The sequence below is a fragment of the Anabrus simplex genome, chromosome 3 (assembly GCF_040414725.1).
Source record: "Anabrus simplex isolate iqAnaSimp1 chromosome 3, ASM4041472v1, whole genome shotgun sequence".
NCBI classification, from domain to species: Eukaryota; Metazoa; Arthropoda; class Insecta; order Orthoptera; family Tettigoniidae; genus Anabrus; species Anabrus simplex.
This window is the reverse complement of record NC_090267.1, coordinates 230,974,960-230,999,059: the sequence shown is the minus strand read 5'-3', so window position 1 is coordinate 230,999,059 and position 24,100 is coordinate 230,974,960. Positions and strand designations below refer to the sequence as shown.

Sequence of the window (24,100 nt, the reverse complement as noted above, 5' to 3'; positions counted from 1 at the left end):
ATTTATCAGCTGCAGTTTATAAGGCACTGTATAATTTTAAGGATCAGCACTGCATGTCAATCATGGAGAAGTCATGGATCAAGAACGTTAGCAAGACATAAGCGTTAGAGGCATTTAGGAGCTTTTATATTATTGGTTCCTGTACCACACTTCTAAACCACATCTCTTATTTTAAACAGAGAAAAAGGGAGAAAGTGGAGGGGATTTGGAAAAATAAATCAATATACATTCTTTATTTTCTTTGATCTGGGTATCAACTTTGCCATGGTTTGTAAACATACTGTATATCAACAAATACGTCTTGCATACTTTTTCAAAATTTGGCGGCAAAAATTTGGGCGTGTGGTATTACTTGCGTCAAGGTTGGAACAGTGCTCCTCATATACAGAAATCTGGAAGTTGGTATTTTTCCCACCACAAGCAAGGAATGTGTTGCATACATATCAGATCATTTGCATGGCATCTGTTTAAGTAGTAGCACGTGTTTAGGATGGCTGGTTAGGTCATTATTGGATAAAGAAAAGCTCTACATTATCGAAGAGGCAAAGCAAGTTGTACAGTAAAATGAAAATGTTAAAGGTCCACCTTTTCAATACCATGAATGTTTATTGATGTGAATATATATCACGTAACGTTTAGAGAAGGTTGGTACTAGTTTCGACGCTCATTGCGCGTCATCATCAGCCAACAAAATCAATTGAGCAAAATGCAACTTATCGAATAGCAATATATAACACATGATAGCATCTACAAGACAAATGTTAAACTATGACTAGTTGAAATATAAAACACATGACAGCAAATACAAGGATTAATGTTGAAAGCTAAAGTGTCAAAAGTTAAAACAATGAAAGCAAAACGGAGAAGGTAACAATAGTTAGGGTATGATACACGAGAAAGTAGTCCAGCTTGAGGTTTGTAGAACATAAGGTGTATCTATATACAACATTTAAATGCACCTACTAAGGCAAATTTTAAATGTAACATTAAAATGATGAGGGTATGATGCGTATAACCATCTAAAACATATGACAGCACTTATAAAATCACTGTTAGATTATAACCAGTTGAAATGATGTGGTGTGTCTGACTGTAAAACATAACATTTTTGAGAAGGTATCCCAGTTGTAGAGACTTGATAAACAAGAGAATAGTCCAGCTTGAGGTGCATAAATCATAAGGCAACATATGTTATCAGTGGGAAGAATAATCTTGTTCTCTTAAGTTGCGGTAATTAACAGGCTTAATTCATGTGGTTTCGAAGCCAACAATGTGGTCGTGTGAAGATCATAATTTGAATTAATGTCACGATTCCCAGTTCAGTATGGAAACACGGAGACCTGATGAAAAGATTGAAAGCCAAATTAGGTGTGATATAAATGTACATAACCAAAAGAAATATAAGAGAAAAGGAGGCGAACTCACCTTGAGTAGCGTGATGGCATAGATGTTGAAAGGAGAGGAGCTGGGCTAATGAAGAGAGCAATAATGGAGGCCGAGTAGTGGAAGGGAAGGGAGAGTGAGGGGAGGGGAAGGGGAAAAAAAAGGAGCTAAAGCTGAGAAGTAGGGCTATGGTGGGGCAGAGGGATGAGGTAGTGGGGGTAAGTGACGGTGATGTGGATTGCACATGGCTTGAAAGATAGCGCTAGTGTTTGGAAATCTGAAGTTTCTAACTTTCAAAAAGCAAGTTGTAATCATGCTGTGATGATAAAGTACGATGTGGACGAGAGTTGCATACGTGGTCGCAGAAAAAATAAAGCTCGTCTTAAACAAAGAGTAACCAATATATAATTTGCAGACAAAAAAGCATTTTCCAAAAATCGAAAACAGAATATGCAAATATGTGACTGAAGAGAGACAGCTTGGATGTGTGATCATAAGCAATATGCCGGATGAAAGCAACAGGACGAGAGTTGAAAATTATGGGTTGTAAGGCTAGGCATGGAAGGCTCACGTGTGTTTTCGAACTAATAATTTCAGTTTTCAAACAAAAACCAGTATTGCATGATGTCCCCCATCCTGTTATGAAGAAAAGATTGTGAATTGGTTGCACCAGAGAAATTAATATTTTCTCTTGCAAACTGGTATGCAGACCATATGTCAGTACATTCTGAAATACTGCTTGATGATACAACAAACAAGAAAGGTGGCAGCGAGTTACTGAGTTTTACCATTATGCTTTGTGTAACTAAAGACAGGAGAAAGCTACTGCCCCCAATAGATCATCTTTAAATGGAACACCATTTGAGAAAATGTAAATGGAGTTAATAGTGGAAGCCTATCCTAAACAGTGGATGGCCTATGACCTCACAGTGAACTGGGTGATAAATCTGGCAACATCACCCAGGAGAGCAACCCATCGCAAAGAATATGCTTGACAACTACCATGGGCATACTACAGACAACACGAAGAATGTTTTCAATAATGGTAAAACTGACATGGTTATCATACCCGGAGGACTGATTTTTGATTCTTCAACTACCGGATGTTTGTGACAACCAACACGTTAAAGTTGCATTAAGATTTTTTTTTTACAAGTGGCTTTATGTTGTACGAACACAGATAGGTCTTATGGTGACGATGGGATAGGAAAGGACTAGGAGTTGGAAGGAAGTGATCGTGGCCTTAATTAAGGTACAGCCCCAGCATTCGTCTAGTGTGAAAATGGGAAACCAAGGAAAACCATCTTCAAGGCTGTCGCCAGTGGGGTTCGAACTCACTATCTCCCGAATGCAAGCTCACAGCTGCATGCCCCTAACTGCACAGCCAACTCGCTCGGTTCTGCTTCATAAAGAAAATGACATACAGTGAAATCCCGGTAATACACTCCTCAGTAACATGTTCTCCTGTTAATCATGTTGAATTATGGAAGTTTCCATTTCAAAGCATTAAATTTTATGTAAAATATTGCTTTAGCATGTTTTCATGCCCCTGCTTACTACATTCAAATTTTGATCTTCTTCATTCAATATTTTGGCCAGTCCTTGTGCATTTGTTAGCCAAGTTGGACATGCAGCCACTGATATGCGTTGCGTGCATGTTAGTGATGTGATGTGTGTTGGGGTAAGAGAGAATGCTAAATTACCCTTAAAGACAGCTGGTGCCATGCATTTTATGATGTAAATATTGGAACATGCCCTGGAGCATTGACAGACTGGTTTCATGATGTCACACAGGTTCAGTTTTTTTCCGCTAGCATTCGGAAAAGAGTTGAGAGAACGGCCGCGGTCTACCTTCACATCACTTCGTATTGTACAGTATTAGAGCGATTGGCATTCAACTGCCGTTTAAATCACTGTCTCGTTAAATTCTGTTGTGGTAGTCTTCACTTCTAATATCATACAGACATTGGGATTGCTCATTAAGTACTACAGTAGAACCTCGATAATTCAAAACTGGTTAATTCAAAATCCCGCCTAATTTGAAGAAGTTTTCATTCCCGGAAACATGAGGTAGGGTTTTGCATGTTATTTAAATTAATTTGAAATATGATCATTCGTAATTTGAAGAATATTGTCGGTCCCATTACTGAAATTCGGACTTTCAATTCAAAACTGCCTTTACATTAAAAAAATATTGTACAGAGTAATTTAAATTATTATTATTATTATTATTATTATTATTTTTTTGCTATTTACTTTACGTCGCAACGACACAGATATGTCTTACGGCAACGATGAGATACGAAAGGCCTAGGAATTGGAAGGAAGCGGCCGTGGCCTTAATTGAGGTACAGCCCCGGCATTTGCCCGGTGTGAAAATGGGAAACCACGGAAAACCATCTTCAGGGCTGCCGACAGTGGGGTTCGAACCCACTATCTCCCAATTCCTGGATACTGGCCGCACTTAAGAGACTTCAGCTATCAAGCTTGATAATTTAAATTCAAAATTTATCTGCGTCATGATAGAACGCGTCTTCCACATCGTGCTCAGGTAGCTTTCCGTACTTTCACTCAATTCGGTGTGTCTACAGTGTGCGTCATATTTGCCAAGTTCGAATAAAATTGTAATTTATTCTTTTGTATTCAGCGTTTTAAGCAACGCCACAATATCACATAACAGGTAGAGTGCGGAGAAGCAGAATCCGCAAACAATGACGATGCCAACAGTTGGCCAAAAAGCGTGGCTCATATAATCAATTCATATGCCGAGCCCAAACGGATTTATGGTTTTAAAGGAGAGAAGTGTTTTAAGGGCGTCAGGCACTTTCCGTGCAACTACAAGGCATCTAAAAATGCAAACGTACATTTATCCAAAAAATAACCTGGAAAGGCTAGGTCAAGCAGCAGGGAAACCTTTCTGGACAGTAATAAAGAATCTTAGGAAGGGAGGGAAAAAGGAAATGAACAGTGTTTTGAGTAATTCAGGTGAGCTCATAATAGATCCCAGGGAATCACTGGAGAGGTGGAGGGAATATTTTGAACATCTTCTCAATGTAAAAGGAAATCATCCTTGTGGTATTGCGAACAGCCAAGCTCATGAGGAGGAGGAAAATGATGTTGGTAAAATTATGCTAGAGGAAGTGGAAAGGATAGTCAATAAACTCCACTGTCATAAAGCAGCAGGAATAGATGAAATTAGACCTGAAATGGTGAAATGTAGTGGGACGGCAGGGATGAAATGGCTTCATAGAGTAGTAAGAATAGCATGGAGTGTTGGTAAGGTACCTTCAGATTGGACAATAGAAGTAATTGCACCTATCTATAAGGGAACAGGAAGGATTGCAATAACTATCGTGGTATCTCATTGATTAGTGTACCAGGCAAAGTATTCACTGGCATCTTGGAAGGGAGGGTGCGATCAGTCGTTGAGAGGAAGTTGGATGAAAACCAGTGTGGTTTCAGACCACAGAGAGGCTGTCAGGATCAGATTTTCAGTATGCGCCAGGTAATTGAAAAATGCTACAAGAGGAATAGGCAGTTGTGTTTATGTTTCGTAGATCTAGAGAAAGCATACGACAGGGTACCGAGAGAGAAGATGTTCGCTATACTGGGGGACTAAGGAATAAAAGGTACATTGTTAAAATCAATCAAAGGTATTTATGTTGACAATTGGGCTTCAGTGAGAATTGATGGTAGAATGAGTTCTTGGTTCAGGGTACTTACAGGGGTTAGACAAGGCTGTAATCTTTCACCTTTGCTGTTCATAGTTTACATGGATCATCTGCTGAAAAGCATAAAATGGCAGGGAGGGATTCAGTTAGGTGGAAATGTAATAAGCAGTCTGGCCTATGCTGATGACTTGGTTTAAATGGCAGATTGTGCCGAAAGCCTGCAGTGTAATATCTTGGAACTTGAAAATAGGTGCAATGAGTATGGTATGAAAATTAGCCTCTCGAAGACTAAATTGATGTCCGTAGGTAAGAAATTCAACAGAATTGAATGTCAGATTGGTGATACAAAGCTAGAACAGGTCGATAATTTCAAGTATTTAGGTTGTGTATTCTCCCAGGATGGTAATATAGTAAGCGAGATTGAATCAAGGTGTCGTAAAGCTAATGCAGTGAGCTCGCAGTTGCGATCAACAGTATTCTGTAAGAAGGAAGTCAGCTCCCAGACGAAACTATCTTTACATCGGTCTGTTTTCAGGCCAACTTTGCTTTACGGGAGCGAAAGCTGGGTGGACTCAGGGTATCTTATTCATAAGTTAGAAGTAACAGACATGAAAGTAGCAAGAATGATTGCTGGTACAAACAGGTGGGAACAATGGCAGGATGGTACTCGGAATGAGGAGATAAAGGCTAATTTAGGAATGAACTCGATGGATGAAGCTGTACGCATAAACTGGCCTCGGTGGTGGGGTCATGTGAGGCGAATGGAGGAGGATAGGTTACCTAGGAGAATAATGGACTCTGCTATGGAGGGTAAGAGAAGCAGAGGTAGACCAAGACGACGATGGTTAGACTCGGTTTCTAACAATTTAAAGATAAGAGGTATAGAACTAAATGAGGCCACAACACTAGTTGAAAATCGAGGATTGTGGCGACGTTTAGTAAATTCACAGAGGCTTGCAGATTGAACGCTGAAAGGCATAACAGTCTATAATGATAATGTATGTATGTATGCGCAGGGGAGCCAGCATAATTTGTCCTCGTCTTTGAATCGTGTGTTTTTTCTTTCGTTGCATGAGGTTATATCTGCCAGTGATTTATCCAAGTGCATTATGGAAGTGAGAGACTTTCTCCCCTCTTCATAGGAAAGTTTGATAAGCCACAATGCTTTAAGGGCATCGGGTACTTTCCGTGAAAGTGCAGGACATCTAAAATGCATACAGTACAGTAATCCAATGAGTAAAAGACTTGCACGGGGGAGCCAACATAGATTTTGCCTCGTCTTTGAATCATGCTTTTTTTTTTCCTTTCTTTCATTGTAAAAGGTTATGTTTGTCAGTGAGATATCCAAGTAAATTATTGGAATCCTGTAAATGCACCTTGTTGGATACATTTTGGAAATAGATTTTTCCATGGCATTTGAGAGCTTTAAACTGTGAATCAAAGTTAATTGCAAGCAGTAACGGGTTGTAGAATATTTTGTGACACAGCCAGGGTTGACATTTCCGAATTACTAATTGGCGGTTAATTCAAAATCACATAATTCGAAGTCCGATTTTTGCGTCCCAACGACTTCAAATTAACGAGGTTTTACTGTATTAGTTTGATTGCTTTTCCACTCCAACAATATGAATTTTCCTGTAACCGCTAACAACCTCATTCGAGCAGCGTCGGTTCAGATCATGTCACTTTGGATAAAATTGAATGATTGCCTAAGCTTGACACGGTAGCAGTTGAGAGCTCAGTTCAGTTTAGCGAGTGTGCTCCCTGTAGTGTCATCTATTCATTCAGTGACAATAGCTTGCCATATAGTGATACAGTGTTCTTGGCTATTTTTATCTGGGCATTATTTGTGTGTTTGTAATGGACAGGAAGAAAGTGAGGCAAATAACAAACAGTGAAAAACTACAAATCCTTCAAAGAGTGGATCACAATCCAAACATGAAGGGTGTGGATGTAGGGTGGAAGTTAAACATTCCTCCGTCAACTTTAAATACAATTGAAGGTCCCCCCGGAATAAGGGTCTATGCCACAAAACTAAAATGTTCAGGAAACAGAAAAAAGTCTGAATAATGAGAAAATGAAAAATATATATTTTGAAATAAATCAGAATGCTTAAAGACCACTTGAAAACCGAATGATCACAAATTAACCGTATTCATGTAGTAAAAAAGCACTTTCTCATTTTGAAATCATGGAATAACGGTCTAAACCACATTTTTACAGTTTAATACAGTGTTACTTATTGCGAGATGAATCACTTCAAATCACTATAGAATCCTCTGAATTCTTAAGACATAGTCACACATCTCCAGTAGGTCATTATTTTTCCTTTCTTAATGGGCAGTGTTGAGCCGTAGAGTTGTGGCAGTTCTTGAGGCAGGAACAGTGGTTGATTCCGTCTGTTCTTGACACCTTTAACTAAGGTATATCTTTCCCGAGGAGCAATCGAATTGTGGCATCTTTGCATAAACACAGAGGTGGGGTCATCTTCAGAAAACTTCAGTCACATTGCTTCTGTAACCTTGAATTTAGGGTCTTTGGCCAACATTTTGCTTCTTTGAAGTCAGAAATCTGGTCAGACAGACTAAACATATCTGAAAAAGTTATTTTACATACCTGCAGTGAACTACTGTCACTACCTTTTGCTGGAATGTGGTATTCAAAAGAATGTTTCCGACGTGAAGTGGCATCTGTTCTCTGATTACACTTCCTTTTTGGTTCAAAGATTTTGAGGTACTTATTCACAAGAAACGAAGACTGCTCATGATGGTCCATGGCATAGTATTCTGTACACCACTCCTCCTTTTCACAGTCAGTGAGCTGAATACACCCAATCTTGTTACAGGCCTCTGGATCATACACACGGCCCCGAAACAACGAAGAAGCAGAAAATTATTATATTATACCCTAAACCATTTTACCGTTATGATAATTAAATGAATTGTTTGTATAATGCATTATGTATTAAACAATGACCAAATTTATTCTAAGGACCTTTCTTAGCTCAACATAACCCATTTATTATAGACCCTTATTCCACTCACTTGTTGTGGCCTTGTTTTTGCTTCTTTTATAACGCCTTTCCTTTCTGTATAAGCCTCACCTCTATTTCGTTACCTTTTACGTCCATTATCCTTCCAGTTATCCATATTTATTTTTTCTGGTTTTATTCAAGTTTTTTAACTCGTTGGACGAAACATTCAACACACTGGCAGCCATCTTGAATGAGTGGTATAGACTCTTCTTCCAGGCAGAGAAGTTTTTTAACAGACAAATGACCTATTTCTGTTAAAGGTATGACTATCATAGTTCGCATGCAATAACCTGAGATGATTTAGACCCTTATTCCGCAAAAACCTCAACTTGCTGAAAAATGTGGCTTAGACCCTTCTTCCGGGGGGGGCTTCAATTGTTAGCAAATGTAAACTGACTGAAACTGTGTTTGAAGAAGGGAAAAGTGCTCAAAGGAAACATAATCGCCCAGGTCAGTTTCCAGAATTAAAAGAAGCTGTTCTAAAATGGTTCGTGGAAGCGCAAGCTTCAAGCGTGTAGGTAGACAGTACTATGGTTTGAGCCCAGGTAACATTTATTGCAAAAAAGATGGGACTTGATGATTTGAAAATATCTGATGGCTGGACTGACAGAGTCAAGAATCGATACAACCTAGTTTATAAATGTGTGAGAGGTGAAGCTGCTGCCCTGGAAAATGACACTACACTGTGCGAAACTAGTGAAACACTACAACATTTCCTGTAATTTTGAAAACCTATACTCCTGACAATATTCTGAATGCAGATGAAATGGGGCTGTTTTATCATCTTCTTCTAGATAAAACCTTGGATTTTAAGGGCGCAAAGTGGCAAACTTAATAAGGAAAGGTTTACATTTCTCCAGTGCTGTAATGAAAGTGGAACTGAGTTCGTACCACTGGTTTTTGGAAAAGCACGCAATCCGCTATGTTTCAAGAATGTGCGATCTTTCCCATGCAAGTACAGTTCAGACACAAAAGCGTGGACAACTTCCACAGTATTTGAAAATTTCTTACGCACATGGGATGTTGGCGTAAGAAACAGGAAAACTGTACTCTTTATTGCCTCATCCCTCAAATGTTTCTAATTTGAGTAACATAAAGATCATTTTCCTCCCAGCAAACTGCATGAGTAAGCTACAGCCATTAGACCAAGGCATAAAACGGTGCATGAAGCAGAAGTATCATAAGGCTGGTACAGAGAAGATTAACTACAGTGGAATCGATGATGAGAAAAATCACCATCTTAGATGCCATGCATTTCATTAAGGCTGCCTGGGACTCTGTGGAGCAAAACACTATTCAGAACTGCTTCAATGCAGCCGGATTTTGTCATGTTCGCGCTGATGACGTTATGGTAGATGATTTTTCTGAGAGTGAAGAATGACGCCGAATGGCAAAAGAGGTCACTTTCGAAACATACGTCAATGATGATGACGATTTTCCAGTGTGTAAAACTATTACAATAGATGGAATACTTGAAGAATACAAGATGGAAAAAAAAGAGTCAGTGCAGGATGAAAGTGATGACGAGCCAGATCCTGTGCCAGTTCCCACAGTGTCAAAAGCGATGGAGGCAATGGACATAGTGAAGCGATACGTGTGTAGTTTTGAAGTTGATGACAAAGTAATGACTTTATTAAACAGGATGGACAGTACAATTTTAAAATTAAAACACAAGAAAGCAATCAACCATACAAATGTATTTCAAACCAGTGTAAATATTTGTGTTCGGCTGTGAGGTAAGATATATGCACATATATATAGTGAAACCTCGTTAAGACATTTCTGCAGGGGACAAGGAAAAAAACCGTGTCAAGCAAGAAAACGTACTAATGAATATATGAATAAAAACTATCCAACAGGGATATGGAAACATTAAATATGACTTTTTCCAACATGAGGGCATTTTACGTCATGTATCCGCGGGTACAGTGAAAACTATAGGCCTATCTACCATTTCTAAAGATGAGAGGAAAGTATTAAAAGGTGTGAAAAATATGAGAGAACAAATATGAAAACCTTTTCTGCAGGGAATTATAAAATACCGGTACACTGAAAGGTGTGAAAACACCAGACAACATGTGCACAGGTGCCAATAAATATATAAGTATTATTGCAGATCACACTCTTTTTAAAACAAATGTTAGTAGGAGCCTTTTATTTCAGAGCAGTAGGTTATTAAACATTATTTTATGGTCACAATCTTAAACAATGAATTAGAGGTTACATTTCACCATGTACAACTGAGAGGAATGACTTTGGCTGCCATTTTGAATCAAACAAAACTTTGACCAACTTGAGTGATCGAGTCGAAACTCGAAGGTGCAAGTTTCAACATTCGTGACCTCTGCGTGCTTATGCCAGTCCAGCACCACGCTAGTCAATTTCACACGATTATGTTCCTAATGCAGATATAGGCTAATGCATCACGCAACAAATATTAGCCATCACTGTCAGAAGAGTTGATGCTGTCATCTTCATTTGCATTACAATCTCCATCCTCCCTGAGCATATTATCATCATTTTCCTTGAGGGAATTCGAAATTTGACACTTCATTTTCTTCCAGTGGTTGAGGAATTGAATCCCACACACTTTTCACCCACATGCAAACTTGAGTCACCTCTGGGCTGTTTCATTTTTCTACCCAGAGTAAATTGGTGCCTTTTCTCATTTTCATTAGTATGTTTTCGAAGGGAGTGAAAAAATTGGACATCAGAGTGGGAAAACTTACTACCAAAAGTGCTAGACTGTATTTACAACGTGTAAAAATATTTTTTTAAAAAGCTTGTCAGAGACATATGAGTGAAATTGCTGACCTTAATAGTTAATTACATGGACTACTACTGTTACAATATAAACACAGGTTTGTCATTAACTCACTGTACCACTCAACACAAAATACATTTCTACCCTCTGAATGGAATGCGAAATACAAGCACAAATAGGCTCACTCTGCTATTCAGCAATCTTGCTGCTAACCGGCAAGCAAAAGTGAACATTCCTGAGGTTAACGGCTTGCTCCCCGAAAGTGCAACTAATCCTTTGAAGTTCAGGAAGGCCTTTTTTTCCCGTAATCACATAACTGTGGCGACGGCTCCTACCCAAGTTGGAAATCACGTTTCTTTCAGAAGGGATGAAAAAATACAGTAACATTTTCAGATCTAGGAAAAATGTGATCATACTAAGCGGTAATAGTGAAAATTTGTGGCACAATAAGTGAGGTATTTTTTATATAGATTTAATACGATGAGAATCGGGACTTTGAATTTATGACATGCTAAGCAGGAAAACGTGTTAATGAGGAACGCACGAACGAGGTTTCACTGTATATACACTGTAATTCATTATTTTAATGTTGTTATTTATTCCCCCTGTAAGTTAATGACAACTTCCGAAGTTGAAGTTAATAATTCTTTAAACTTCTTAGATATCACTATCAACAACAGCTCCAATAAATTCTCTTACACTATTTTCAGGAAGCCCACCCAAACTGTTAATACCATTCGGCAAGATTCAATACATCCGGAATCTCAAAAAAGAACAACCTTTTATAGTTTGATCCATAGAGCCTTCCATGTCCCTTTATCTGATGCAGATCGTAAAAAAGAACTCGACTCCATTCGCTTAATAGCGAGAAAAAACGGTTTTAATAAGCATTTCATTGACAGGATAGTCAACAAAATTGTCAACAAACCCAGTTCAACCCTTCTTAGAGAAACAAAAAGAAAAACAGACAACTATGCCTCTTTCACCTATACCAATAATAAGATTTACGAAATCGCCAACATTTTTAAGAAGCATAAGGTCAACATTGCCTTTAAAACAGTTAACAATAACATTAATCTCTTTTACAACCATCATAAAATCAACAACACTATGAACAAATACAATAAATCAGGTGTATATAAGTTGAATTGCAGTCAATGTTCCGTGAGCTATATTGGGCAAACCGGGAGAGGCTTTTTGATCAGATATAAGGAACATGTCAACGCCGCTAAACATAGAAGATACTCGGCCATGAGCACTAATATGACAGAGTCCAATCATTTCTTCACTTCCATAGAACAGGACCTAAAAATTCTTTATTTTCATAATAAGGACAGTTTACCCAACGTTTTAGAAAACATTTATATCAACATAGATCAAAAATGCAACCCCACTCTTAATTTGAATGAGATTTCTGAAACTACGAACGTAATTTTTGAGGCATTGCTCAACATTCAAACAAGCTTCCACGTGATTGCTCCCCGCCTATTGATTCCAACCTTCCCCTAATTTCCCCTCACTCCAGCTCTCATCACACACGACCACCATAGTTCACCTTCAGTCAGCCACAATCATCCATGCTAAGCCAATTACTCTTGAAAGGCGAGAACGCAAGTAATCAGACGTGCCGCATTCTTCCCTTTCTTTCATTCTTATATCGTAAGATACAAAAAAACTTGCCTAATTTCAATAATTACAATAGTCCTTATTCTTATTCTAGGGCCATCCACTGTATTTCTACATACGTCATACGATCAGATATTCCACCTAATTTTTAATAAGAAATGTCAACTTTGCACCAATTAGACGATCTTTATATCATCTCTCTGGATTTCCTACACATGCTCGTTGATTGTCTTTTTTCTACTATAAATAACATTGTGCAACTAATTATCAGCTTTTACCGATGGACCTGAATACTGCATGTCAACAGCACTCTCAAGAATTATTTTAATACCAAGTATTACTGTATCATCTCATGTGTATAATTTTAAGTTTGTTCATCAACAACTTTTGAATGTTTGTGCTCGGAACAATCTAGAACAGCCTCACTATTTTAATTGACGTATTCGGCAACCCGATTTATTTCAATGTGTTATTCTGTCCTTGTCTTTTTTGTGCTTTTTCTTGAATATTTTATGGCTGATGATGTCTACAAGTTAGACGAACCATGTCCCGTCATATTTTAAATAATGTTGTTTAAATAATTAGACAATAAACTTTTGGTATTGTAAAGGTGGAATATTGACTTAACCTTAAAGTATACTGTAGTATTCAAGATTTTCAATATAAATGTTTAAAAAAGCTAAAAATTAAAAAAATTAAAAATACCCTTCCTAAAATTAGGGTACAGGGGTTATTCGTGTATGTATGGTACAGTTCATCATTTTGGTTGAAAGCATCCTGTGTGAGAAATGGTTGCGCATGCAGTGGTGGGAGCTATCGTTCCTCCACTCCTGCAGCAAGTCCAGTCGCCAGGCTAGCGCTGAAGTGAAAATGTCTCTCAAGAGATGTATGTTACGCGCGGGCTAAGTTGTAATTATTGAAGTGACAAACATGGCTTCTAAGTCCTCTTCTAAATCTGGAAGACCACTGCGAGGTCAGGCACGTTAAATTGTTCATAAAGTGAGTGAACATATGAAAGTTATGAAGCGAGAACACGACTTGAAATTGAATGTTGTGCAGACAGTTTCAGAAGCGACAGGAGAGGGAACAACACTGGTGAAGAAGATGATGAAAGAGGGAGTGTCGACTCAGGCTAGGGGTGAACTTAAGTTTAGCACTCTGATAGGAAAACAAGGTGAAAGAAAGAAGAGAGTTCCAGTTGATGATTTAGTAAAAGCAGCTATTAGGAAAAAGATCCATGAATTTTACGCTGTGAGAAAACAAGTGCCCACTTTGAAAAACCTTTCTGAAGCTTTGGAAGAGGATGACATAGTGCAGTGCAGTTGCTCACATCTGCATAAAATAATACGTGACCTAAGATTACATTGGAGGAAATGCCTATCAAAGGGTAAGATTTTAGTTGAGCAACCAGAAATTGTGGAATGGCGAGTGAAATACCTGCGACAGTTATGATTTTCCGAAATGAAGGCAGAAATATTATATTTATAGATGAAACCTATCTTCATGCTTCACACGTTGTTACTCAGTGCTGGCAAGTATCTGAAGAACTGGGCGTACTTTGTTCCATAGGAAAGGGTAACAGATTACTTATAGTGCACGGTGGAGGAGAGAATGGTTTTGTTCCCAATGCCCTTTAAATTTATAAGTCTCACTTAAAGACCGGGGACTATCATGACGACATGAATTATAATAAATTTTCAAGTGGATAAATGAGTGACTTGCTCTAAATTTAACCCCATGGAGCATAGTAATAATGGACAATGCAGTCTATCATTGTGTTCAGGAAGACAGAAAGCCTAATTCTACCTATCTGAAGAAGGATGTACAGGAATGGCTGCAGAAGAAAGGAATTGAGTTTGATCCAGGTATGACAAAGGCTGAATTGTTGGGACTCGTGAGAAGGGCTAGCGTGGAGAAATTATACAAAATAGATAATCTTTTGAAAAGCTATGGACATGAAGTTCTCCGTCTTCCTCCATATCATCCAGATCTCAATCCCATTGAGTTGGTTTGTGCAGACATCAAAGGAGAGGTACGTAATAAGAATATATTTCAACTAATTCTGGAGTAATAATGTATCATTTATTTTTAAGCTCAAACAGTTATGCCACAGCATCTCTAATGCCTTCATTGTTCATAAATGAGGCGCTCCTATTCCCAATATAAATAAAAGTGATTATTATGTACGAAAAATGTTGCTCTGTCTTATAGATCGCTTGTGACTTGACAGCAGACACGCTCGACAAAAAGGAAGCCCTTTGCCGGATATTGTTTGCATTGATTCAGACGAGAGTGAAGATTGTTCTGAATAATTTGTAAGATCCCTGAACTCCGAATATTAAAGAAACAAACAAACTTGATCATAGAACACGTAAGCAGTCAGATAATATTTTTGCTTTGATTTTGCGTGACAGATTTGATTGTCTATTGTTCCGGAGCATTTTGTTGCTGTTTTCTTTGTTGTTGTTGTTGTTGTTGTAAGAAACCTGTCTCTCAATCATAACAATACCAGGTTATTCAAGAGTATTATGTATTATTATATTTCTTCTGGTGAACAAGAAAGGTAGACATTGCTAATGTTATTATTATGTAAGCAGCTGAAGTTTTTCTACTAAGGCTTTTTCTCTGCATTTTCCTGACAAATTCGCATTTATTAATCTTTTATACGTATTTCACTGGAAATCAGCTTAAGTACTGTAGATTATATCTTTGGGCTGTCAGTGGAAACAACTTCCTCCATTTCGTTAGGCGATTGATGAGATGATAGCGCGTACCGATACGCCTTTCCTGGGCATACAGTACAGTTTCAAACAAACTTCATTTATTCGTAGTATTACCAGTTGCAAGCTTCTTTTTCAACAAAATGGTTCAAAACTTTCATTTTTATATAACTGGTGACATATTTGTAACGATGTGTAATAATAAATGGCACAAGAATAAATTAAAGGCTACAGAGTGCTATACACTGAGATATATTTGACACTGTATTGAAAGCATCATCTGATATGAATTCTTTTAGGTATTACCCTCTGATTTCTTGAGGTCATCAACATTTACTACGGAATATACAAAGTATTTCCGTGCTCAAAGGCCTGTGTAGTTAATTGACAAGGTTTAACGCACACAATCAAAATGTAAGACTCAATTTGTAAAATGTACAGTATTACTTTATTTACACTAGTTTATCATATTAAGTAATTCTTACAAATTTGAGTTAGTGTGGTGTATCTACACCGATGAGCCATTGCATTATGACCATCCTGACCCGAGAACATTTTGCGTCTGGAGCGGGGAGAGTAACACATGACAAGGTTTCCACACTACTGCAATCAGCTCCCTGGGCTATGTCCGCTGCCTGAACACGACTGTGTCAGCTGGAGGAAAGGATTAGGTTCTTCTCCCACTACCAGCGCGATCGCTCCCATAGTTCCTCGCACTCGAGGCCAGGTTACACCTCCGGTCGTCCAAAAAGACGCTTACTATGAAGATGGACTATAATATGAATATAATAAGTTTTGATTTCTGTAGCAACTCTTTTATGGATAATTCATACCGAACTTGCTCATATGCATTTAATTTATGGAACAGGTAAAAGAAATGGAAGACAAGCCATAAAGCTTTATCAGTTACAACAGGTAGCCAGTGGCAGCAAGATTGTGCACCTGCACAATTTTTCCAAAATGTCCATGAGCATCTCAATGGTTGTTCTCCAGGAACATAGAAAATAGAACTCAAGAGAATTAGAGTGGGTGAATCTTTATCTGGCCCTATAATAATTAATTTTATAATTAAGAGGGGAATTCCTCAAGGCAGTATTATTGGACTGTTATGTTTTCTTATATATATATAAATGATATGAGTAAAGAAGTGGAATCAGAGATAAGGCTTTTTGCAGATGATGTTATTCTGTACAGAGTAATAAATAAGTTACAAGATTGTGAGGAACTGCAAATGTTGTGAGATGGACAGTATGATGCTAAACAGGGTTATGTGCTAGGGGCTTTACGTCGCACCGACACAGATAGGTCTTATGGCGACGATGGGATAGGAAAGACCTAGGAGTTGGAAGGAAGCGGCCGTGGCCTTAATTAAGGTACAGCCCCAGCATTTGCCTGGTGTGAAAATGGGAAACCACGGAAAACCATTTTCAGGGCTGCCGATAGTGGGATTCGAACCTACTATCTCCCGGATGCAAGCTCACAGCCGCGCGGAACAGGGTTAAAAGTCAGGTTGTGAGTTTCACAAATAGGAAAAGTCCTCTCAGTCTTAATTACTGCACTGATGGGGTGAAAGTTACTTTTGGGGATCAATGTAAGTACCCAGGTGTTAATATAAGGAAAGATCTTCATTGGGGTAATCACATAAATGGGATTGTAAAAAAAGGGTACAGATCTCTGCACATGGTTATGAGCGTATTTAGGGGTTGCAGTAAGGATGTAAAGGAGAGGGCATATAAGTCTCCAGTAAGATACCAATTAAAGTAAGATTCCAGTGTATGAGACCTTCACAAGGATTAGTCGATTCAAGAACTGGAAAAAAAATCCAAAGAAAAGCAACTCGATTTGTTCTGAGCGATTTCCGACAAAAGAGTTGCGTTACAAAAATGTTGCAAAGTTTGGGCTGGGAAGACTTGGGAGAAAGGAGACAAGCTGCTTGACTAAGCGGCATGTGTGGAGAGATGGCGTGGAATGAAATCAATAGATGAATAAGTTTGAGTGGCGTCTTTAAAAGTACGAAAGATCACAATATGAAGATAAAGCTGGAATTCAAGAGGACAAATTGGGACAAATATTTGTTTATAGGAAGGGGAGTTAGGGATTGGAATAACTTACCAACAGAGGTGTTCAATAAATTTCCAATTTCTTTGCAATAATTTAAGAAAAGGCTAGGAAAACAACAGATATGGAATCTGCCACCTGGGCGACTGCCCTAAATGCAGATCAGTAGTGATTGATTGATTGATTGATTGAATGAGCTGTCCCTTCATGTAGTTTAACAAATACAGATATTTTCTTGTGGGGCCATCTTACAAACCTCCTTCACAATACACCAGTCAAACCGGAAGAGGAACTAGTGCCAAGAATTGCTTGTGACACAGTCAGGAGCACATTGGGCACCTTGAATCTTTGAACACATGTGGCAGTCCATGGCACACATTTGGCAAGCTGTGAATGACATTCTGAACATTTCCTGTAAATGGTGTTGAATTATAATGTTAATTCAAAGCATTGTGTGCTAATAATCAAAAGTTCACAATGAAATATGAAAAGGCTGCTAACAACTAAATGAACTATTTTCAGACATGGGTTGCTCTATGAAAATTGTTCATTCTGATCCCCACTATCAACCCCTAAAGTTTGTAACATTGCCATGTACCTCACATGTATATAAAGGGAATACACAGATAACATCCTCTGAAGAGAGGTTAGATTTTCCCTTTTATACTAGATTAAATAAATTTAAAAAAAGATTTGTCATTTTCCATTAGGAAAATACAAAATATTACCAAGATCAGATTACATTTTCAATGAATACCCCCTAATAAGGTAGTCATCTTTCAATCAACTCTGCCTCCCCTTCAGTCCTCTAGGCATCCATGCATATCTTTAGAGGTTTACTTCGATGTTTCTTCTCAAATATACTCACAGATTTAGCCCCATTCCAATGGCATCTGTAGCAACTAATATTTTGCATGGATTCTTGGGATCATTGAATTTCTGAGCTTGAGCAAGTTTTGTACCAGGTGGGAGACCTCCATAAATTACAGCTACCTCGTGACCAAGAGCTTCAATACCCCGTGATACAGAGTAGATGTCATTCTTGCTGAAGCAAACAATGCAGTCACCAGGTTGAACAGCATCAAGAGAACGAAGCGCAGAGTCCTCAATAATAAGTTCAGTCAGACGATGATATCTGCGTACCTAATTAACAAAAAATACAAGGAAGATTTCAAACATTATAGCATTGGCCTACAATAACATTTAACACAGACTTTACAGTACTTAGCTTGTTAAAAATTTCAGAGAAAGAATGTACACTTCAAAATGAGTTATAACTACCGCTGCCATAATAATTTGGCTTTCCTGTTAAAAACTGCCAATCAATGTCACTTCCAAACATCCAAGCACCCATTTTAAGTGTCACTCACACATATTTTCCTAACAGATTAAATCCCAGTCCACCGAGCTCGATAGCTGCAGTCGCTTAAGTGCGGCCAGTATCCAGTATTTTGGGAGATAGTGGGTTTGACCCCCACTGTTGGCAGCCCTGAAGATGGTTTTCCGTGGTTTCCCATTTTCACACCAGGCAAATGCTGGGGCTGTACCTTAATTAAGGCCATGGCCGCTTCCTTCCCATTCCTAGCCCTTTCCTGTCCCATCGTCGTCATAAGACATAACTGTGTCGGTGCGACATAAAGCCAACAGCAAAAAAATCCAAGTCCTTCTTTCACCCCTCGCCTCAAAATCCCAGACTTTTTAGGAGTATTCCAAACAAATTACTTGGACGTATTATTGGTAAAGCCAAAAAGAAAATTTTAAAACAATGCTTGAAAAATAAATAATGGTTTTCAATGACAGAAAGATCAGACATTATTGTGTCTTTCTTCTTTACTCTTAAACCTGAAAGAAAGAACATTTAATTGTGAATAATTTGATATAAATATGACGTGTGCTGCAATTCACTCATAAAGTATGACACAAAGTTATTCACTGTTCATGTAACTGTCATCGATGTTAGGTTCTTTACGAACCCATGCATGATGAGCAGCTGTGACTGTGCGAAAATCTTCAGGAATAAAATTGTCACTTCCCAGATAACGGGGATCACTTTTGACAAAAAGGTCACTATTACTTTCTAAATCATCTGACAATTCAAGGATATTGGAATCATTCGGCCTTGAACATGGCCCAGCCATTACGAGAAAAAGATAACGCAAAAACATGCAACAACAAAGTAATGAGAAGATGTATAATTATAGTTCAGGAAGTACACACACGATATAACAAAAAACGAAATAAATGCTGAACTAAACTGACAGCAAGATCAAATTGTTGTATTCATAAGCCAACCAACAACAGATCAATGCAATAACAACTTTGAACAACCACAAAAAACATTCACAGTCAACAGATTTCATTTGTCGAAAATAAAAATATTTCGTAGGGCTCGTGGATATATCTGTTGAGTAAAATGCAAATTCAGTGCTTTAAGTAGCTGTCATGATCATCTGTTACCATTTAACAGCCACACAACTGACCAAAATCCCTAAAGTGTACAGAGCCGATGTATCGGTGCCATGAGCATTCTCGCGCCGATAGAACGGATGATATAAACCTCATCATGAACTGTATTGACAAACATTTAAAATGGTGCTGAATAGGTGGACCTTCATTTTAATTTCTTATTAATGTGCCAATAGATCAACGTGCTGAGTGCAGGAGGGTTAAGATCAAAATCTGTCTGTCCAATCTATAAAAAAAAAAATAAAAAAAAAAAAAAAAGTGAATGAAGCTTCCTCACTACTGAGCCATTTTCTAGTCCATATCTTGTATACTAACCTCTACATCTTCTCCAGTGGTGGTTGCAAGAGAGCGCACAAGATCGATAGCACCTTCTTCACCACACACATGGATCTCCTCAGCCACAACACCCAGTAGGGCTCGAGTCCAGGCCCAACCTCGTCCTTGATCTTGCATCAACTGAATCTCATCAATTACGGCTACCTCATCTATTGGGACAGAGAATTACATGTACACAGTGTGAGCAAATGGTAAAAAATGCAAGCATACATGTCCCAGCACGAATGATGTGAAATCACTTCTTTACAGCTCAAATGGTATGTTATTCAACTGGTGAGAATAGGGTGAGACAATCAAGCTACTCTTGCAGTCGTTTCATTTTCAACATAGCCATCTTTAGTATTTAGTCTTGGTACACAAATAAAACCAATATATTAGAAAGTTGGAAAAATGGATAGGAATCTATAGTAGGATAAAAGCTTTGGAAAGGAAAAAAAAAAAAAAAAAAAAAAATCGACACACTCAATGATTTGCTTTACTGCCTTCTTCACATATAAATCCCAGTTTCTACACATACATTTCTTATCAGCTCCCGATGGGCTCATTTCTACTTTTCAGCTTCATCAGGAGGGCAAGCACTAAAACTCATTGAGGATTCATCTTCCTTTCCATCACTTATATTAAAAAATTGCGTTCCTTTTCTCCTTCCATGTTTGTCATGTGACCTAGTCTTTTACGAACTGTATTTGTCTTTTGTCTCTTTCCTTTCCTGTGATAATTAATCTTTCTTCTTATCCTAGACTTACCACACTTCGACTAAAGGACGGCGAAGATGGCCCGTCAGTGAGAGTTGATGTCCACCCTCCTGATGAAGTGGAGAAGCAGAAACAAGTTTGTAGGGGATCAAAAACAAATGGATGTAAAACTGGGATTGATGAGAAAAGAGTCAATCTACTTGAAGACTGCAGCAAAGAAAGGAGATTCTTCTTGTCCTTCTATGATTTCAAGTTTATCTTTGCCTTCTCTTTCCAATGCTCTTGCTTCTCATACTGACCTATCATTGTATTCATCCTATTACAGTATTACCCCGCTTTTACATTCCCGCATTTTACATTTTCCCATTGTTTACAACATTATTTGTTGGTTCCTTCAGATTCCCTATTTTTGCAATGTATTAAAATCCTCAAATTTATGTCTGCGACATTTTATGCTTCCCGCCATTTATGCCAGGTCAGGCTGTTTGAGACAGGAAAAAATCTAAGTAAATTGGCGCCGCAACTAACATATGTTTCGAGTAACCAAGGCATGATGGCCGAATCGGGCAGCACACACTTTATGACAACACATGGGCGAAACGGGCTGATTACGAATACCAGGGGTAGCTGTTAATAAGAATCAGAAGGTCCGCCTATTCAATATTGTATATAATATGTTAATAAGGCACATAAAGATGTATCTCATACATTTTCTTTATATTGTTTCATTTCCCATTTAATTTCACTTTACTTTTCTTTATGGAATAATTTGAGACATCACTCCACCACATCAGATGGCCATAGATTCATACTGTCAGACCATCTTTTTAACTCCAACAATAATGCAAGATAAAAGCTACATCAAAAGGACATAACTAATATGTATACCAAAGGGATATTTTACTATAATGTGTTACATTAACCCCTATTTTGGATGTATATTATTTACATCATAATGTACTGTTTTATGTTAAGACTATGATTTTCTTAAAAGAAAAAGTGGCACACAAGTGTTGGACGCATTGCAAGAGAAATCAATTTTAATGGACTCCTGTGTAACCATAACATATTTAATCAGTGTTTCAAGACATGCCAATAGTATTATATTAGGCGTTGGTGTTTGCAAGTTACATGTAATGTTCTTTTCCATTTATAATTTAAGGCTGAAGATGACCCAATGCAAGGACCGAAACTAGTCCCGATATGTAATAAATAATATTAACATATTATACACAGTATTGAATATGTGGACTTTCTCACCTTTGTTGATAGCGATGAATGAAATTCATTTTGTACGATCAGGAGTAGCTACGTAAACCGGATTACAACTGCCTATCATAGTTTTTAGCTTCATTAGCCCCGTGTTGATAGTTCTAACAATCACAATTATAAAGCTGGATTTCCCACCTAATCAATACTTTTTTATTTATATTGATACATTTAATACATTTTACAGTAGCATTTTCGGCCTTTATTATAGGCCAGTGCCTTTGCTGGCGGAACCTAGTGTTTACAGTGCACTATGTCTTCTGGTCTGGGCTAGAGCAATTTTGTTACTTTCATTGATCTGTCTCAGCTTTATCATTGGCTTTGACAAAATGAAAGTGACTGAGGTATGAGTGATGCTAGTAATGCCATTCCTTCTGCAGCCAGTCCCTGCTATGAATGGTGTGAAAATATTGCTCATAGGGTCGGTTGGTCATGCATTTCAGTGGCTTGGCAGACTGATATGTAATAGCAACTTCTGGCGCGGTGAGGAAAGCAACGGGAAACTACCTCACTCCTCATTTCCCTAGTACGCCTCTTCAGTGATGCCTAGGCCATCTATGACAGCTGATGGCAGAACTGTTAAGGATCCAACCAGCCTTCGGGCTGAGGACTAAACATACATACAACATACATACATACATTATAGGCCATCTTCAGCTGCTGAAGAATCTTTGGTAAAATAACATACAATGTTAAACACTACTTATTTCTAAGTTTAAATGATTCAATATTGTGATAAAAGTTGCGTCAAATTGGAGTTGTGAGAGTCTAAAATTATATCTAAAACTTCGTTCGTGAAGCGTCACTGGTGTGGTCTTGAAGTTCTATTAACATACTCTTAATGAATTGTACATTTCTATGTTAAAACAAGTAAATATTATGCGTCTAAAAGTTGCCAATTTTGGTGAAATGAATAAAATGACTTAAATTCTTCTTATAGTTTGAGTTCTGATCAACATCAGATTGTCTTGTGAGTTTAATATCCAATGCTTTGGAGTAGTGATGGGACATTCGATTCATTTTACTGAATCGATTCATTTGATTCCGTTCACGTTACTGAATCGATACAGTGATCCGATTCACGGCTCATTGGTCACCGCTCCTACTGCATCTGTGTAGTATGTGCTGGTAAGACAGCAGTAACAGCATTCAGTGCTCGCAGCTGCCATCTGCTCTTCATACTATGAACTCCTTTCTTAGAAAAAATGCTAGTTACTCTAATACATCGAAGATTTCTGGCGACGCAGGGTGGGAAAGGTTAGGATTAGAAAGGTAGCAGCCATGGCCTGAATTAAGGTACAGTCCCAGCATTTCCTGGTGTGAAAATGGGGAAACTACGGAAAACCATCTTAACGGCTGCCGACGGTGGGATTCGAACCCACCATCCCCCGAATGCAAGCGCATAGCCACGCGATATTAACCGCACGACAACTCACTCGGTCATTTTTGAAAATATGTATTTTTCTATCAGCTGAGGATTTTTTTAAATCGTCATATTTTGTATAGGCTACCCGAGATGTACAGTACCCCGCTGGTTCTCTGATTCAACATACTGTTATTGCGTCTGTCCACATATGATTGAAGTCTTGTGCAACGATGTGACATATGAACTGAGAAAATACTGAGTCTTTCTTCCCAATATAAAACAGGTACTTTTGAGTGGTCATGAGCATGACTCATAGTCACAGGGCAGGCTAGAGTCAAGTTTAATTGTCAAATGTCAACTAAGTTATAATACTAAGATTCATTAAACTAATAAATAGTATAACCTAATAGCCTACCTACTTACTAGCTACTTCAGAATTATGTTGTGACTACCTTTTTAACACTGCAAATAAATCCATCTATTATTTAAACCTCCCTATAAGAAGAGGACAGTGAATGCAAATGGGTATTATTTTCAAATGAGCTGAGCTCGAGAGTCCATTATAGCATACGATTCTTTCAGTGTAGCATGGCTCACTGTATGTCTCGCTGCAGTGAGCCGATAAGGAGCCGTGCGTATCTTGTGTCTCACTGAGCCGGCTCGTTCACGATTCTTTCCGTGTGCCATGGCTCACTGTATGTCTCGCTGCAGC

At 38.2% G+C, this 24,100-nt stretch overlaps 1 protein-coding gene across 1 annotated transcript in view; it reads right to left on the bottom strand.

Annotated features, from left to right (window-relative positions):
- Suv3 (Suv3 helicase) overlaps positions 1-24,100 on the bottom strand; it is a 133,564-nt gene that overhangs the window by 37,836 nt on the left and 71,628 nt on the right. Inside the window, exons 5-6 of the mRNA XM_067144300.2 lie at positions 20,038-20,207; positions 18,125-18,399 (exon numbers count right to left, since the gene is read on the bottom strand). Of these exons, the coding sequence (XP_067000401.2) occupies positions 18,125-18,399; positions 20,038-20,207 (445 nt within the window). The remainder of the gene's footprint in view (positions 1-18,124; positions 18,400-20,037; positions 20,208-24,100) is intronic.